This window comes from Phyllobates terribilis, unplaced genomic scaffold (assembly GCF_046119375.1).
Source record: "Phyllobates terribilis strain yellow unplaced genomic scaffold, ASM4611937v1 Scaffold_7__3_contigs__length_470593459, whole genome shotgun sequence".
NCBI lineage: Eukaryota > Metazoa > Chordata > Amphibia > Anura > Dendrobatidae > Phyllobates > Phyllobates terribilis.
Genome location: NW_027362767.1, coordinates 118345387 through 118365027, shown reverse-complemented (window position 1 = coordinate 118365027; position 19641 = coordinate 118345387). Strand labels below are relative to the sequence as shown.

At 46.5% G+C, this 19641-nt stretch overlaps 1 protein-coding gene across 6 annotated transcripts in view; it reads right to left on the bottom strand.

Moving 5' to 3' along the window:
* Nucleotides 1–3998: 3998 nt before the first annotated feature.
* LOC141153874 (NACHT, LRR and PYD domains-containing protein 3-like) overlaps nucleotides 3999–19641 on the bottom strand; it is a 182380-nt gene continuing 166737 nt past the window's right edge. For all 6 annotated transcript variants that reach the window (XM_073639109.1, XM_073639114.1, XM_073639108.1 and 3 more), the window contains one exon: nucleotides 3999–5097. In XM_073639109.1, the coding sequence (XP_073495210.1) occupies nucleotides 5010–5097 (88 nt within the window). In that variant the 3' untranslated portion in view covers nucleotides 3999–5009. The remainder of the gene's footprint in view (nucleotides 5098–19641) is intronic.

Genomic DNA, 19641 nt, shown 5'->3' with positions numbered 1-19641 from the left:
TTCTCGACATATTGGGTATCGGCGTACTCAGGAGAAATTGCTCATAAAATTTTATTGTGAAATTTCTCATGTTACCCTTATGAAAATGCAAAATTTGGGGCTCAAAAAAACATTTTTGTGGAAAATGTGAAATTTTTATTTTCATGGCTCAAAGTTAAAAACTTCTGTCATGCACTTGGGGGGGGGGTTCAAGTTGATCACCACTCATCTAGAGACGCTTTCTGAGGGGTCTAGTTTCCAAAATGGTGTAAATTTTAGGGGCTTTATACTGTTTACACACATCAGGGGCTCTCCAAACGCGATATGGCATCCACTAATTATTCCAGCAAAATTTTGCATTCAAAAAGTCAAATGGCGTTCGTTCCCTTCCGATCCCTGCCTTTTGCCCAAACAGTGGTTTTCCCCAACATATGGGGTATCAGAATGCTCAGGAAAAATTGACCCAAAAAATTTAGGGGTCAATTTTTTTCCTGGTACCCTTATGACAATAAAAAAATATGGGTCTAAAGTAAAATTCTTGCCAAAAAAGTTAAATGTTCATTTTCAAAAATTTGTGTGTAGCAACTGAATGGTTAATAAACTTCTGGAATGTGGTTTTGAGCACCTTGAGAGGTGCAGTTAATAGAATGGTGTCACTTTTGGGTATTTTCTACCATATAGACACCCCAAAGTCTCTTCAAATATAAGGTCCCTAAACAAAATGGTTTTGTAAATTTTGTCGGAAAAATGAGAAATTGCTGGTCAACTTTTAACCCTTATAACTTCCTTATTAAAAGAAAATAGGTTGTTTTAAAAATTGTGCTAATGTAAAGTAGGCATGTGGGAAATGTTATTTATTAACTATTTTGTGTGACAGATCTCTCTGATTTAAGGGCATAAGAATTCAAATTTTGAAAACTGCTTAATTTTCAAAATTTTGTCCAAATTTCCATTTTTATTCACAAAAAATGCAAGTAATACTGAATAAATTTTACCACTATCATGAAGTACAATATGTCACGAAAAAACATTCTCAGAATTAGTGAGATAAGTGACACTGGTCAGTATTGCAAAAATTTGCCTGGTCATTAAGGTTCAAACAGCCTTGGGTGTAAAGGGGTTAAAGGGGTATTTTCATCTCCAAGATCCTATCCCAATATGTAGTAGGTGTAATTATAATAATATTAGAAAATACCTCAGATTACAAATGTAGTATAATTCTTCTGATTTCCTATGTTGCTTACCCCATGTGCAGGGCATTGCAGTCACTTAGGTATCCATGGTTACGACCAGTAACAGCTAACTAACTGTCACTACCTGATTGGTCGCAACTCTGCCTTCTTCTGTGATAAGCAGCTCACTGCCTATATCTATGTATAGTACAGACCAAAAGTTTGGTCACACCTCATTTAAAGATTTTTCTGTATTTTCATGACTATGAAAATTGTACATTCACACTGAAGGCATCAAAACTATGAATTAACACATGTGGAATTATATACTTAACAAAAAAGTGTGAAACAACTGAAAATATGTCTTATATTCTAGGTTCTTCAAAGTAGCCACCTTTTGCTTTGACGACTGCTTTGCACACTCTTGGCATTCTCTTGATGCGCTTCAAGAGGTAGTCACCGGAAATGGTCTTCCAACAATCTTGAAGGAGTTCCCAGAGATGCTTGGCACTTGTTGGCCCTTTTGCCTTTACTCTGCGGTCCAGCTCACCCCAAACCATCTCGATTGGGTTCAGGTCTGGTGACTGTGGAGGCCAGATCATCTGTCATAGTACCCCATCACTCTCCTTCTTGGTCAAATAGCACTTACACAGCCTGGAGGTGTGTTTGGGGTCATTGTCCTGTTGAAAAATAAATGATGGTCCAACTAAACGCAAACCGGATGGAATAGCATGCCGCTGCAAGATGCTGTGGTAGCCATGCTGGTTCAGTATGCCTTTAATTTTGAATAAATCCCCAACAGTGTCAGCAGCAAAACACCCCCACACCATGACAACTCCTCCATGCTTCACGGTGGGAACCAGGCATGTAGAGTCCATCTGTTCACCTTTTCTGCGTCGCACAATGACACAGTGGTTGGAACCAAAGATCTCAAATTTTGGACTCATCAGATCAAAGCACAGATTTCCACTGGTCTAATGTCCTTTCCTTGTGTTCTTTAGCCCAAACAAGTCTCTTCTGCTGGTTGCCTGTCCTTAGCAGTTGTTTCCTAGCACCTATTTTACCATGAAGGCCTGCTGCACAAAGTCTCCTCTTTACAGTTGTTGAAGAGATGTGTCTGCTGCTAGAACTATGTGTGGCATTGACCTGGTCTCTAATCTGAGCTGCTGTTAACCTGCGATTTCTGAGTCTGGTGCCTCGGATAAACTTGATGGCTTTTGGAACTGCACTTGGGGACACTTTCAAAGTTTTCCCAATTTTTCACACTGACTGACCTTCATTTCTTAAAGTAATGATGGCCACTTGTTTTTCTTTACTTAGCTGCTATTTTCTTGCCATAATACAAATTCTAACAGTCTATTCAGTAGGACTATCAGCTGTGTATCCGCCAGACTTCTGCACAACACAACTGATGGTCTCAACCCCATTTGTAAGGCAAGAAATCCCACTTATTAAACCTGACAGGGCACACCTGTGAAGTGAAAACCATTTCCGGTGACTACCTCTTGAAGCTCATCAAGTGAATGCCAAGAGTGTACAAAGCAGTCATCAAATCAAAAGGTGGCTACTTTGAAGAATCTAGAATATAAGATATATTTTCAGTTGTTTCACACTTTTTTGTTAAGTATATAATTCCACATGTGTTAATTCATAGTTTTGATGCCTTCAGTGTGGATGTACAATTTTCATTGTCATGAAAACACAGAAAAACCTTTAAATGAGAAGGTGTATCCAAACTTTTGGTCTGTACTGTACATACAGAGCCTGGTATGGTGGGGTTAGCTGCAGTGAGGGCGGGGTTAGCTCTCAGCTCTGATACATGCTAAATCTAAAACCTCTGTGTCATCGTTGGATTCAGGGTCTCTTTCTCTACATTTGTCACGCAAAGTGTGGGAAAGACTTAGTGCAACACAAAGTGAAGAGGAAAGGAAGCCCAGACTCTAGGGAAAGGAGGATGTGGACACCTCCCGGCTGATAGAATATCACCCTATCACCCCTAATGTCCCTATATTGGCTCTTCCCCAATTGCCGCACGCGTTTCTCGCCCTGTCTTTCCCTGGCGTTTGGCTAAGGCTAGGGAAGGGAGTAGATGAACACTAGTCGATCCCCACTGAACACTAAAGACAACAAAGGAGGACAAACAGGTGGAAATTGCTTAGCTTTAGACGACTCCAGACAAATGTGCACATTTCCTCAAGCTCCAGAGAGGAAGTAGAACTGCTCTTGCTAAGCCTTCACAAGGAATAATGAATATCGCCGGCACCTCCCTCTCTTGCACAGAAGGTATTTATACACCCAGTCCAGGGTGCTAATTAGCCAGAGGAATGTAGCCGCTGGGTCCTAGAGCCAGCCTCTAAGAAGATGTCTGGAATGCCAAACATAGAGATCTTCTGCAAATAACTGCAGGGCGACTGTCTGTCACTTCTGACACACCCATGACAACATCATGCTGCTCTCAGATGAGATAGCAAACACCTGCTGACAGATTCCCTTTAAGGACTAAACTATGGGGATAGAATGACACAAATATACAGCTCCACAGATCCTATACTCAGGAAATAACTCTGATGTACTATTACTATTTGAAATTATTACCATTGTGTAATGGTACAGTAGGTTTAATTTATAAACATTAATATTATTTTTATTATTATATTCGTAACACCCCTTTTAGCCGCCTCCATGGGCAGGGTGTCCGGTAGTTCTCACCTAAATATGGTGCAGTGCCTCCACACGGATCTTCAAATCTTGCTAGGAGCTGTAGTGGGATGCAGGAGGATTCTCTTTTTCTGCCAGAGGTTGACTCGGGAAACCCCTCTCCATGCACCGTATAACACTCACAAGAGATGAGATTCGAATAGGTTTATTTATAGAGGAGGATAAATGGTGAATATTGTAGGGGGAATAGGAAGTAACAGCGAAACAAATAGTATTACACAATCTACAAGTACAGATACAAGATGTAGCTTTGCAGTAAACCTGAATGATGGGGATGACGCTTCTCCGTTAAATTACAACAGGAACACTCCTAACTAATATTACTTAAACAACAAATGGCTGCAGGAATGTAAACATAGTCCAATGATGGGGCTCAGTTGCCACGGATGTTGGCGCATGTACAGGAACTGTTGGTGCACTTTAATATCACAACCAAAACAAAATCCCTTCAGCAACAATTCTCTTATTTACTCAACAGTGAAACAGTAGCTACTACTCACTCCTTGATGTAGCAGATGTGGGGTCACACAAGGATCCAGCTTGAGTCTGCAGGGTCTGGATTCCCTGGACACAGGATTATAGACTCATTCCCTTAGATAAGCCAGGTGGTGGTGGACATCTCCTGGTAACCAGGCTGGTCTGCAGATGTGGTTCGTTTGCTGGATTGTCTTCTCCCATCATACATTGAGTGGTCAGACTACTAGCACTCCCTTTGTGCCTCTGTCCCCTGCTTTCCAGGTTCAGACTCTCACATGTCTGACATGGAGGATTGCACACATTTCTCTGTCTACTGAAAATGACTGGGTAGTCCCCGGAAGAGGATTGGGGCACTGCTTCCTGCCGGTTTGGGGAACACAGCAACAAGGTCTATAGCAAACCACAGACGTCTATGTTAATGCTGGGACACTTAAACATGTACAAGTGAGGTTGAAGTTCCCACAGTCCTCAAAATTTGTAATAGGGCGGTTGAACAATTTTCAACCCTCTTAAAAGAGTTCATACTGTCAGCAATTCCTCTGATGTAACACAGCTTTTATGATATTACAGTAGTTATTCACAGTCTGTATGTAACCTTCTGCCCTTTTGCTAAGAAAATTGACCATTTACTCCATAATCCTCTCTTCTCAGTTTCTCCTTTGTCTAGTAATATATCTTCATATTTGGTTTATGTCTTCTCATCCTTCTTAATTCTTCCTCTTCTTCTTCTTCAGGACCATTGCCTCCAATGCTAAAATAAATCAGAATTAGCCAGTATTTATGATTTTATAATATAAGAAAAAAAGCTTAATTTTAGGGTTTAAATATATTAGGGTCTTTTTTTATTTTCTTCTTTTGACTGAACATCAAGCTAAACTTTTTATTGACACTATTTTCCGTTTGTTACTTAGGTATTTCTGATTAATTTAAAAAATAGCAAATTCTTCATGTTTCTTTCTTCTTTATTCTGCAAATCTCTACCGCTTCAGAGTTAAAAAATCATAAAACAATTTAATGAAAAAAATGTATATAAATCTGGTATCTGGCAATTGGAATAGCAAATGTTCAAATACAGTAATGGTATGTCCCAAAAAACAAGTCAGTACATGACTGTCGGCAGAAAAGCAGAAAAATGATAGTGCCCTGGTATTGCTGTAATCAAAGTGATCCAAAGAATGCAGACATCTTATCACTAATAATTGAGGTTGAAGGCCATAAAAAAGAAATAAATAAAACAAATTATTGAACTGCTGTTGATTTGTTAATTGTGCCTCTCAAAGATCGCAGTAAGGCTCCGCTCACATGTATCCTTCGCTCTACACTGAGCGCTTAGGCTGTGTGCCCACTATGCGTTTTGTAAGCGTTTCCGCAGCGGCAATTCCGCTGCAGAAATGCTTAAAAAACGCTTGATAGAAGGTCTGCCATGTTCCCCAATAATAAATCGTAAATTTCCGCTGCGGATTATCATTGCGGAAAAATACGCAGCACTACCAATTATTTTGCGGAAACGCTGCGTTTTCGCCGCCATTGACTTGCATTGGAACGCATGGAATCCGCATCACTGCATCTGTACATGCAGAATCCATGCGTTTCAATGTGCGGATGGTACCCGGGTCTGGAGAAGAGGAGACTCTCCTCTGGACCCGGGTACCATAGTACCTGTAAAAAAAAAGAATAAAATAAAAAATAAATATATACTTACCTTCTGATGGCCCCCGGAGTCCTTGTCTCTGCTTGCCGTCAGCTCGCGGTAGACTAAAGGATCTGCGCTGACGTCATTTAGTCATGTGACGGGTCACGCGACCACTGACGTCGGCAGGTCCTTAAATCTACCGCGAGCTGCCGGCAAGCAGAGACAAGGACTCCGGGGGCCATCAGAAGGTAAGTATATATTTATTTTTATTTTATTTTTACCATTCTTTCAGTCACACTATATAAATACATGCCGTTTACATGGATTTATATATTGTTACCAAGTTGTGAAGCACTTTCCAAGTGATGCTAAAATTGCTTGTAAAGCGCTTGTCAACCCGCATGCGGAAATGCATGTGAAGAACGCTTCACTTGTCCCTGGCAGGAAAAACGCATGTACAATCCGCATGTGTTTTTTCTGCCAGGGAGATGCAGAAACGCTCAGGAAAAATCCGGAGCATTTCTGCATCGTGGGCACATAGCCTTACACTGGGGTTTAAGTGATTCAGGCAAAAACCCAGAGAGAAAATTCACTGTAATTAGGTAGATAGAGCCACTTGGAACTCTCATCTGGTCTGTGATCTAGTGGTGTTCATCTTGTTACGTGTCATTTTAGACGTGCATTAAAAAGCAGTCGACCACAGTTTTGAGCACCTCTGAAAAGACTGACACCACTAAACAAAGGCCAAACTGAGTTTGGAGTAACTCTGCTGCCTCATTATAGTGACTGGATCTGTCAGAAGTTTCATCTGAATAACACATTTCAGAGGTTGAGATGGAAATTCCGATATAAGTGCACAGCATAGAACACAGGATAAATGTGATCTGATCCAAAATGTTCTGTAGCCAAAATGCTACCAAAAAAGCTTCAACTCAACCCACAAAAACAAGCCTTTACTCATGCCTTTACTCATGTCCATCATCTATTAGCTGGAATATAGGGGGTGTCCCCTTTACTGGTAGCACAAAGGCTCTGCAAAAACCCACTTAAATTATAGGTATGTTGCTCCAGAAGCATTAGCTGGGCACAATGTATGGGGCACAAAAATTGCATTTTTGTATTTTCTTTCTGCCATTTCCACTGCATGTTTGTTTCTGGAAATTACACAGGGAGTCAAAATTGTCACTTCACCCACAAATGAATTCCTAGAGGGGTGTAAAATCCAATATGGGGTCATTTGAGGGGGATTTCTTCTATTCTGGCACTTAGGTGCTCTGCAAATAGAGTACATAAACTATTCTAGGGGAAAATCTGCATTGCAAAAAACAAATAGTGCTCCTCCCCTTCCAAGCCCTGCCTTGTGACTAAACAGTACTGTACAGTATATTGGGTATTGCAACATTCAAAAGAAATTGTTTAACTAATTATGGGGCCATTTATACCTATTTCCCCTGGTGAAAATGAAAAATCTGGGTTATAAAAACATTTTAGTAATAAAAATGAAATTATTTCCTCACCATGCAATAGTACTGTGGTTTTCTGTCACACATATCACATATACAGTACAGACCAAAAGTTTGGGCACACCTTCTCATTTAAAGATTTTTCTGTATTTTCATGACTATGAAAATTGTACATTCACACTGAAGGCATCAAAAATATGAACTAACACATGTGGAATTATGTATGTGGCACCCGAGGGGTCTGGTTACCACAGTAATAGAAATATTACGTCTGAGAGCAAGTGGGAGGTTTCCTGGTCAGGAGCCCTTAAACATGCAACACCTCCTGTCCCAGACCAGATACGGGAGGAACCTGCCCTATATAAACTGGATCTGGGACGGGGTTAGTTCACTCAGAGCCTGATGTTTGTTCCAGACACAGGGAAAGTAACAGCTAGGAGCTCTGTAGGAGCAGGAGCTGAAGACCAGGGACTTGAGCTAAGTGGAATTCGTCCTGGCAGAAGAATCTAAGAACCGGACACCGTAGTCCGAGGCTGCAAGGATCTTTAAGTCCAGCAGCAGAAACCAGCCGGCAGGGGATTCCAGGTCCTCTGGCCATAGAAGCCCGGAGGCTCAGTCACAAGCAAGGGACCAGCACCGCCATCGAGGAGCGGAGGCTGTCAGAAGGCCTGCTGCGCCTGTGCACCATCACTCCCATCATCCACATTCCCTGCCCTGAGGCTATACTCTTCCCGTGGGGAGTTATCCCATCTTTGCTGCACAGACCACACCAGCCTCAGCGGTCTGCCTCACAGCGGCGGTACACCCTGACCGCAATCCACGGGTGGCGTAGTCGAACATTAAACCACAAAAACCCTATCAAAGACTGCCACTGGTTTGACCACCCTGAGCCACGGGACCGGGTCACCGCCACGGAGACTACAACCCCCAGAGACCCGGCTCCGGGTAACCCACACACGTGCACACATGGCCCAGGGGGCGCGTCAACTTTGGCGTAGTCAGCAGGATTCAAACCAACCCGCCACAAACGGGTATTGTGTGCCTGAAAAAGACTTTGCACTTACCTGAAAAAGAGTTTTCCCGCCATCCGGAGCTGTTTCCCGCCATCTTCAGTTGACTCCCACCATCTTCAGAAGTTTCCCGCCATTCGCAGCTGTTTTCCCGCCATCCACAGTCGTTTTCCCGCCATCGGACGCCATCTTCGGGACGCCGCACGGGAAGAAGAGGGGCGTGGATGCCGAAAGCGCGTGAGAGCTGAAGCCCCGCCCTACACCCCGACGCTGCGCAAGGTCCTGGAAGGAGAGAGAGCGACGCTGACGTCACCAGGACGGTATGCAAGGTCCTCCACCCTGATGATCGACAGCGGAGCCGCGGCCTACGGAAGAGGATCGACAGAAGGTAGGCCACACTTAACTAGGGGGGAGGAAGATGACGGACACGGAGGGACCCTCTACCACCAGCGCGGCCGCTGCCGCAGTAATGCCATTTACAATGCCTTACATCCCCGGAGCGGCCTGGCTGCCCCAGTACTCTGGGGAGTCGCATACCCTAAGCGACTTTAAAGAGAGACTGTACAGCCTATTTAAGGTATACCCCCTGACGGAGGGCCAGAAAGTGAGCATACTGATAGGCCAGCTAACCGGCGCAGCCCAGCGTGAAGTAAAGTCCTGGTCAGTCCGGGACAAGGAGACCGTAAAGGAGATCTTGGCCCGTCTGAAGGACACTTTTGACAACCGCACCTCAGCCGAGATCAAAATGAGATTTTATGGGTGCAAGCAGCGGGCCCAAGACAGTATAAGAGACTATGCTTTGAGTTTTCAAGAGGCCCAGGGAGCCATTAAACAGGCAGACCCTGACAGTGTGAGGAATGCAGATGAACTGTTAACTGAGCAATTCATTGAGGGTCTGCTGTCCAACACCCACCGAACCCAGTTACATGCAATGGCCTTGCAGAACCCTGGGCTAGACTTTGCAAAGTTCAAAGACAGGGCCATCCGGTGCTCCGAGAACCGGCATCGGGTAGCGCTGTAACCCACCGGCGCCCTGCTATTACCTATCATCAGGAGGCGGCGCCCTTGTCTACACAGTCTGTAGGAGCTGGTGCGCAGGCTTTGGACAACAACCCGGCTACAGACCTGCACTATCAGGTCCAAGAGCTGACTAAAAGCGTAGCCGCGCTAACCAGACATGTTCAGTCGTTACAGGTCTCTCCTCCAGGATAGATCCAGCTGGCATCCGGACCGGAGGACGTCCCGTTGTGCCGACAAGCGGTACTGGAATGACTCGGACATAACCCGCTACCCAGATGACGACCTGAGTATCATCGCCAGCAATGGTCAGCCCGTGCCGCAGGTGGGGTTCAAAGAGGTGACCATTAAGATCGGTAAAGTCGAACTAGCGGCACAAGGACTGATTATTGTGAACATTGACCGTCATGAGAGTCACCCTAAAATAACCTTGGGAACTAACGTGATTGAAAATTGTCTTGCAGAGATAATTCTCATTTTACAGCAGGCTGCCAAGAACTGAAATATACTGCAAACTGAATATAATTTTTTTCTGCATCTAGCTCTGAAAAAATATTGGGCTTCTAGCTGTGTGTGGGTCTTGTTCTATTAATCCATCTATACTGACCTCCATCAGGTTGCAAACTGAATATAATTTTTTTCTGCATCTAGCTCTGAAAAAATATTGGGCTTCTAGCTGTGTGTGGGACTTGTTGTATTAGTCTATCTATACTGACCTCCATCAGGTTGCAAACTGAATATATTTTTTTCTGCATCTACCTCTAAAAAAAATTGGGCTTCTAGTTGTGTGTGGGTCTTGTTCTATTAATCCATCTATACTGACCTCCATCAGGTTGCAAACTGAATATAATTTTTTTCTGCATCTAGCTCTGAAAAAATATTTGGCCTTCTAGCAGTGTGTGGGACTTGTTCTATTAGTCCACCTATACTGACCTCCATCAGGTTGCAAACTGAATATATTTTTTTCTGCATCTACCTCTGAAAAAATATTGGGCTTCTAGCTGTGTGTGGGACTTGTTGTATTAGTCCATCTATACTGACCTCCATCAGGTTGCAAACTGAATATATTTTTTTCTGCATCTACCTCTGAAAAAATATTGGGCTTCTAGCTGTGTGTGGGACTTGTTGTATTAGTCCATCTATACTGACCTCCATCAGGTTGCAAATTGAATATAATTTTTTTCTGCATCTAACCCAGCCAATAGTTTTGGCCTAATACCACAGTTTGGCCACTCAGCTCTGCTCGGTTACCATCCATTGTTTTTTTGTGCAAACAACTCCAGAGTTGTGAATTAGTTAACCACCAAAATGAGTGGAAAAAGGCCTGCTGCTGGTGGAAAGGGGAATAGGCGTGTTGGGAAGGGGAAAAAAGGTTGTGTCCGTGGGGTAGGTGTTAAAGCAACAGTAACATCTGCAGAAGAAAGACCATCTTCCAGCCAAACTAAAATGTCTACTTCTTTTAGCGGACAATGTGATAAGATCCCTTTCTTACGGCCACGCCAATCGCTACAAATTCCAGATGAGGCACAAAAACAGCAGGTGCTTCAACGGATATCAAGTGCTCCTTTAAGTGGGCTCTCCTCCACATCAACTTCAACATCACAAATACTCCAGTCCTCAAAAGTGTCACCCAAATCGCACTTGCTTCCTCACAGCTCCCAAATCTCCAGCTGCCCGTCTGAGTATGAGGTAGAACAGATGGTTGAGTCTGCAGAGCTGTTTACTCATACTATAGCCTGGGAATCAGAGGTCGACTCCAGCGCTTCTGTGAATCCAGACGAGGAAATGATCTGCACTGATGCCCAGAATCTTTATGAGTCGGATCCAGGACCAGACGCAGAAGGTTCTGACCATAATGTAGACCCTCATTCCCAAACTGTAACTCCTGTTGGTGGAGACAATGAGGAAGACGATGATAAGACTCAAATACCTGATTGGAGCGACAACTTTAGTTTTTTGTCAGGGCAGGAACAGGTTGGCTCTGAGGACGACGGGTGTGATAACACACAGGGTGATGATGATGAGGTTGGAGATCCCACTTACTGTCAACCCACAGTCAGCCAAGAGATGAGGTCAGCAGAGGAGGTGGAGGAAGATGCTAGTGACGACGAGGTCAGGTTGCGCCTTCCTGGACAGAGACGTAGTACTGGAAGCACGTCAACAACTGCATCCTCAAACACAACTCTGCCTCTCACCACAAGTCGTGGTGGCTCTTCAGGTCGCATGGGTGCTAAGCCTTGCATAGCCTGGGCATTTTTTCAGATCGATAAAGATGACCCAACTCGTGTTATCTGTAACATTTGTCAGCAAAAGCTAAGTAGAGGCCAAAAAATACATAGTTTGAGTACTTCATGCATGAACCGGCACATGGACATGAAGCATAAGTTGCAGTGGGAAGCTCAGTGTGCTACAATGCGGCCTAGCCGGCCGGGCCAACCACCGTCTGCCATATCTTGTGCATCCGCGGCCTCTTCATCCTCTGTGACTGGGGGGACAGCAGTCACACCTGTTTTGGGGCGCAGACCTGCCACCTCTTTACCCGCAACAGCCAGCGTGATTGGCAGGTCATCATTTTCTTTGGAGGTGGGAACACCAGCTGGTGTTGAGCGCTGTCCGACATCGATAGCACCACCTTTGGATCAAGGCAACCTAACATGTCCGCCTGCATCTTCCTCACAGACCGGCAGTTTGCCGGGGACACCCTTATCAACCCCGTCTAAGCACAATAGCCAGCCCTCGGTCCCTCAGATGTGGACAAGTAAAAGACCATTTCCTCCTAGCCATGAGAAAGCTAAGAGGTTGAATTTCACCATCTGCAAGCTCTTGGCTACAGAAATGCTGCCTTTCCGCCTGGTGGACACAGAGGATTTTTGAGACCTTATGTCCGTCGCAGTGCCCCAGTACCAGATGCCCAGTCGGCACTACTTCTCAAAGAAAGGTGTGCCTGCGCTCCACCAGCATGTCGCACACAACATCACCGCTTCTTTGAGAAACTCTGTGTGTGACAGGGTGCATTTCACCACAGACACTTGGACGAGTAGGCATGGACAGGGGCGTTACATGTCGCTGACTGGGCACTGGGTAACTATGGTGACAGCAGGACAAGGGGCTGCTGTCCAAGTCTTGCCGTCCCCACGAGTTGTGCGTCAATCCTCTTTATGTCAAAGTTCCTCCACTGCTTCTGCCTCCTCAACCTCCTCTCGGTCTTCCACCTGCACCCAAAGCCTGTCTGGTCATGCCACAAGCTTTCTAACTGCGCAGAAGGGATCCTGCACACCTCCTTACTATGCTGGCAGTAGGGCTCAACGTCATCAGGCGGTTTTTACATTGAAATGTCTGGGAAATGTGAGTCACACAGCTGAGGAGTTGTGGTCAGCTCTGGAGAACCAATTTCATGAATGGTTGTCTCCACTGGACCTGAAACCAGGGAAGGCCGTGTGCGACAATGCTGCAAACCTGGGTGCGGCCCTTCGCCGGGGCAATGTCACACACGTGCCTTGTATGGCTCACGTGTTGAACCTGGTTGTCCAGCAATTTTTAGCCCACTATCCCAGACTAGATGGCCTTCTGCAGAGGGCACGGTCGCTGTGTGCTCACTTCCGCCGTTCGCATCCCGCAGCTCAGCGACTTACATCTCTACAGAAGTCGTTGGGCCTGCCACTTCACCGGCTAAAATGCGATGTGCCTACCCGGTGGAATTCAACTCTGCACATGTTGCAGCGACTGTGGCAGCACCGACAAGCCCTGGTGCAATACGTTCTGACGTATAGCCTGGGCCAACGAGATTCAGAGGTGGGGCAAATCACGCTGGAGGAGTGGTCTCAGATCAGGGACCTATGCACCCTTCTGCACAGTTTTGAAATGGCGACGAAGATGTTTAGTGCTGACGATGCCATTATCAGCATGACTATTCCGGTGATTTACATGCTGGAGCACATGTTAAACAGAATTCGGAGTCAGGTGGTGGCACAAGAGGAGGTGGAGGAAGTAGAGGAGGAGGAGTTGTATGCGGAAGGGCTAACATCTGCAAGGTCCAGACGGTCGGCAGCACCAAGGCGGCAGGCATGTGAGGGTGGGGGAGATGGTTTTACCAGGGCGCATGGTAGCAGCCAAACTAGTGAGGAAGGTGCAGGAGCCCAGGAAGAAGTGGAGGACGAACTGATGGAAGACTCATCAGATGAGGGAGACCTTGATCACATTTCTGTTGTGCGAGGTTGGGGGGAGAGGACAGAGGAAGGAAGCATGATTGTTACCTCGCCACCAACACAACAGGGACTTGGTGCTCCTGGATGCGCAACACACATGAGTGCCTTCTTGCTGCACTACCTGCAACATGACCCTCGAATTGTGAGAATTAGAAATAATCCTGACTACTGGGTTGCCACACTGTTAGATCCCCGGTACAAAAGTAAATTTGCCGAAATTATTCCTGCCATAGAAAGGGATGCACGCATGCAGGAGTATCAGCAGAGATGGTTGCAGAATCTTACATGTGCTTTTCCACAAAATACCAGTGGTGCACGTAGTGAATCTCACAGTTCCAACTTGCCAACCGTGGGACCGTCAAGTGTTCAGCACTCAAACCGTAACAGAACCACAGTATCTGCTGGTAACATCAATTTTGCGGAATCATTTCACCACTTTTTTAGCCCATCCTTTGCAAGGCCACAGGAGACAAGAAGTCTGACACATAGTCAACGCCTAGAGACGATGGTACAGGAGTATCTCCAAGTAAACATTGAAGCCACGACTGTGTCACTGGACCCTTGCTCTTTTTGGGCTTCCAATCTGGATAAATGGCCGGAGCTAGCCACTTACGCCTTGGAGATCTTGTCATGCCCCGCAGCCAGCGTTCTGTCTGAACGTGTGTTCAGCGCTGCTGGTGGTGTGCTGACAGATAAGCGCACGCGGCTCTCCACTGATAATGTAGACAGACTCACGTTCATAAAGATGAACAAATCATGGATCTGAAACGACTTTTCTACCCCTGTGTCATCCTGGGGAGAGTAAAAGCTTGATGATTGGTTAAAATCACCCTACCAACCGTTTTAAGCTTTCAAATTACTAATCATGTTTATCTGTATCTTGACTGGAAAATAATTTGGGCTTTGTAGCAGTGTGCAGCACTGATCCTATTAGGCCATCTATACTAAAGCTTCACCAGATTTAAAATTTAAAATAATTTTTAGCTGCATCTAGCCCGGAAAATAATTTTGGGGCTCCGAGATGCGCAAGACACATAAGTGCCTTCTTGCTGCACTACCTGCAGCATGACCCTCATATTGTCAGAATTCGAAGTAATCATGACTACTGGGTTGCCACACTCTTAGATCCCCCAAACTTTTCGATCAACCTTTTCATTTTAATAAAGACCAAAAAAATGGTCATTTTTGAAATTATAAGCATTAGCAGGTTGTTAGAAACTGAAATCAAACAGTTTTCAACTCAAAACTTTATTCTAGGTGATGTTACATTTTCACATAGGACCCCTTGTTCGAAAGGAGCTTCTGAACTCTCTCGTCCATTGAATTTGTCAGGTTTTGGATGGTTTCTGCTTCAATTGTTTTGCATGAGGACAGAATACCCTCCCAGAGCTGTTGCTTAGATGTGAACTGCCTCCCGCCATCATAGACACTCCTTTTAATGATGCTCCAAAGGTTCTGAATGGGGTAGAGGTCAGGGGAGCATGGGGGTCACACCATAAGTTTGTCCCCTTTTATGCCCATATCAGCCAGAGATGCAGATGTTTTATGTGCAGCATGAGATGGTGCATTATCATGCAGAAAAATGATCTTGCTGTGAAATACACGGTTCTTCTTCTTGAACCATGGCAGGAAGTGCTGTTTGAGAAAATCCACATACATTATGGAGTTCATCTTTAGCGCCTTCAGGGATCCTAAAGGGGCCGACAATCTCTCTCCCCATGATTCCAGCCCAAAACATTACTCCACCTCCTCCTTGTTGGCGCTGTAGCCGTGTTTGCGTGGGGTGTCCATCAACCAGCCATCCTCCACTCCATCCATCTGGACCATCGAGCGCTGCACGGCACTCATCCGTGAACAAAACTGTTTTGAAATCAGTCTTCATGTAATGTTTGGCCCACTGGAGCCGTTTCTGCTTGTGTGAAGTGGATAGAGGAGGTCGACAGGATGGCGCATGCACAGCTGCAAACCTCTGAAGGACCCTGCATCTTGTTGTTCGGGGGACGTTGGAGGCACAAGCAGCTTCAAAAACTTGTCTGCTGCTATGACAAGGCTTTTTTGCCGCTGCTCTTTCAACCTGACGTAATTGCCTGTAGGAAAGAGTCCTCAATTTGCCCTTATCAGCACGCACACGTGTGTACTGTGAATCAGCTACATACTTCTTGATTGCCAAGACACTTCATCCTGATCATCGCACAATGTTGATTGTAGTCATGCCTTGACCTAAACACTCCACAATTTGTTGCTTCTCAGCAGCCGACACATCCTTTTTCTTTCCCATTTTGGCAGAAAATGTAGGCTGCTTAATAATGTGAGAGAGCCTTCTTAAGTAGTCTTGCCTTTCATTGGACACACCTGCCAAACTAATTAGCACAGGTGTCTGCAATTGCTTACAGTGATATAAAGAGCCCTGACACACATCACCATCAATGAGTTTAACTGACAAACAAACAAATTCTTCCCTTATCACTCCTAAACACTTTTTGCATAATAATTTGGAACGCAGTGTACATGTGCTTTTCCACAAAACACCAGTGGTTCACGTAGTGAATCTTACAGTTCTAACTTGCCAACCGTGGTCTGTATGGAGTTGTTCAATAAAGGGCCCAAAATTAAGATAACATAGATGGGAGAGGTCTCTATGAATAGGAATTCCTAAGTATTTGATACCCTGTGAGGGCCAGGCAAAGGGAAAGTTGGACTGGATGGAATCCTATATGGATTTGGGGAGGGAGACATCGAGGGCCTCAGACTTCGCTGCATTGATTTTAAAATTTGACCATGTAACAAAGTGATCTATTTCAGCCATAACAGCATGGATGGATATATGTGATTGAGTGATATATACTAGGACATCATCAGCAAATAGAGAGCACTTGTACTCGGTGCCTCCCACCTCAATCCACCTAATATTGGGGTTATGGCGAATTGATGAGAGCAGGTGCTCCGTCACTAGGATGTATAAGAGAGGGGACAGAGGACATCACTGCCTTGTCCCATTGGTGATTGTGAAAGGTGATGAAAATGTTCTGACGCACCCCCTGGGCCTTGGGACACCCGGAGCCGGACCCTTTTTGGTGGATGCTGGTGGTTGTAGTCTTCGTGGCAGCGACCCGGTTCCGTGGCTCAGGGCGGTCAAACCAGTGGCGGAACTATTAATGTGGTTTTGATGTTTAAATGTCCGACTACGCCACCCGTGGATTGCGGTCAGAGTGAACCGCCGCTACAAGGCAGACCGCTGAGGCTGGTGTTGTGGGTGCAGCAGAGCGTAGCATAACTCCCCACGGGAGGAGTATAGCCTCAGGGCAGTGTATGCGGAGGATGGGGGTGATGGTGCAGGGCAGCAGCAGTAACGACACGGAGTCAGTGATGCAGTTCAGGGCCTTTACTCACAGTTCTTATTATCCAGACCATGTCTGCAGGTAACGGCTGCCCACGTCGTACTGTGCTCACCAGGTGAGGGGCTCAGACAACTCCCAGATAACTTTGGAGCACTTCACAGGACCCCCTTTGTGTGTCCTTTGTCTGGCCTTTCTTACCAACACTTCTGTCCGGCTGCCTTGGGCCTCCGCTTGGTAAACTTGGCGCCAGTTTCCCTGACCCTATGTGGTGCCTTCCTAGCGGGTGTAGCGAGGGGCTGCGCCACATAAAATGTCAGAGCCTCCGGTTTCTAGCTGAGGGTCGTTTCCTGCCTCCACTAGTTCGGGGACCGGTCTCCCCCTTTGGCCTGACCCCTCCACGCAGGTGGATTCGGGCGTGCGGTGGCGACTCGCCCGTCCGCAGCCCTGGGATCCCTTCATTCCTCGTTCCTGGAGCCTTCTCCGCTCCTCTTCCTTCCTTCTCCCTCTTCCAGGCCTGGGCCTCTGTTACTAGGCCCGCCTCCGGAGCAGAGCTCATGCAGAGCCCCTGCTCCCTGCCACTTCTGCTCAGACTTCTCTGCACTGAACTAAGATGGTGCCCACCTTTTATACTCCCTTCTCAATGCACCCAGGAACTGCTTCCTCCCTGCTCCTGCACTACAGGGTTCCCCTTCCTCAGTGTTCCCTCCCCCCACTCCAGCCAGGGACAGGGACTGTCGTGCCCATCTCAGGGGCATATTGGTCGCCCTGCCCCACGGCAATGTGGTGTAATGCATGCAGGTGTCGGGTCCTGATCCACACTCCATCCTTACCTGAGAGTGAGATATCACACCTCTGGGTGAGGTGCAATACGTCTGTAGCAACCGAGCCCTCAGGGTGCTACAGTTCCATTTATCTTCAGCCTAGGTGACGTATTGCGATACAGGGCCGTGATTTTGGCTATAAAAGGGTCCCCTAGACCCCTACCCCAAGCTTTTTAAGAGAATCATATATGGCGTGCCAGGAGATTCTATGGAATGCTTTCTCAGCATCCAACGAGAGTATCTAATTACAAATTTTTAACTGCATCTAGCCCAGGAAATACTTTGTGCCTAGTAGCAGTGTCTGCTAGTCAGCGGATTATCCCGGCTGTTAAGCAAGCTGCACCACCTGTAGTTTAGACACTTAATTTTTTCAAAGGAAATGCTTCGGGACCATGGGATACTTAGTGAAGAGCATCAGGAGGCACCCCAAGGCATAGGGGCTGGGACTGGCAGTAGGATGCCTTGCGGTGGACAGCCGAGCTCGATCCTTATAAAAGCTTTTTAACTGCAGCAGCTTTAGTGGACGCTACTGGAGCTGGAATTACCGCGGCTGCTGGCATGAGTCTTGCCCTCCAATAGATCCTTGTAAATGGATTTAAAGTGTATTCATTCAAATTAGAGAGACAATTTAAATTAAAAAGCTTAGAGCTGCCTCCACCACAGGGGGGCTCGCTCGACCCACCAGCGGACAGGCACCAGTATTGGGAGAGGGGGGCTGGCCGTCAGGGTTCACCGCGGCTCTGGCACAAACCCGGCGACACGGAGGTGGCACGGGCAGGAGCGGACTGGCCGTGTCGGCTTCTCACTTTTTGGATTTTAGAAGGGCATGACATGCCTATATCTGTGTCTCCCCCTCCTTTTACTCCTCCACCTCTTTTATTTTCGCATGACTATATGTACTTGTCACTTTTCCATGTGTTAGTTATGTCTTCTGAGCAGTTTGTCAGCTTCTGGACACCTTTGAAGGTGTTTTCTATGTGTTTCTATGTGTTTTTGTTTGCCTGCCATTGGTTTTAACGGTGTTCGAAGGTGTTCGACGAACAGTTCGGCGAACACACGGGTGTTCGACGAACCGAACCGAACTCGAACACTACGGGGGTGGCTCAACACTACTGGAGACCCAGTTTCATGAAAGGTTGTCTCCACTGGACCTGCAACCAGGGAAGGCCATGTGCGACAATGCTGCAAACCTGGGTGCGGCACTTCGCCGGGGCAATGTCACACACGTGCCTTGTATGGCTCACGTGTTGAACCTGTCCAACAAATTTTAGCCCACTATCCCGGACTAGATGGCCTTCTGCAGAGGGCACGGTCGCTGTGTGCTCACTTCCGCCGTTCGCATCCCGCAGTTCAACGACTTACATCTCTACAGAAGTCGTTGGGCCTGCCAGTTCAACGGCTGAAATGCGATGTGCCGACACGGTGGAATTCAACTCTGCACATGTTGCAGCGACTGTGGCAGCACCGACAAGCCCTGGTGCAATACGTTCTGACGTATAGCCTGGGCCAACGAGATCCAGAGGTGGGGCAAATCACACTGCAGGAGTGGTCTCAGATCAGGGACCTATGAAGTTGACGCGCCCCCTGGGCCATGGGGTACCCTGAGCCGGGCCGGTAGACGCTGGGGGTTGTAGTCACTGTGGCGGTGACCCAGTCCATGACCCAGGGCGGTCAATCCAAGGGTAATTTGTATATATGGATTTTATAATGTCTGACTACGCCACCTGTGGAGTGCGGCCAAAGGGGCCGCCGCTGCGGAACAGTCCTCTGAAGCTGGTGGTTTTGCAGCAACGGTATTATTACTCACC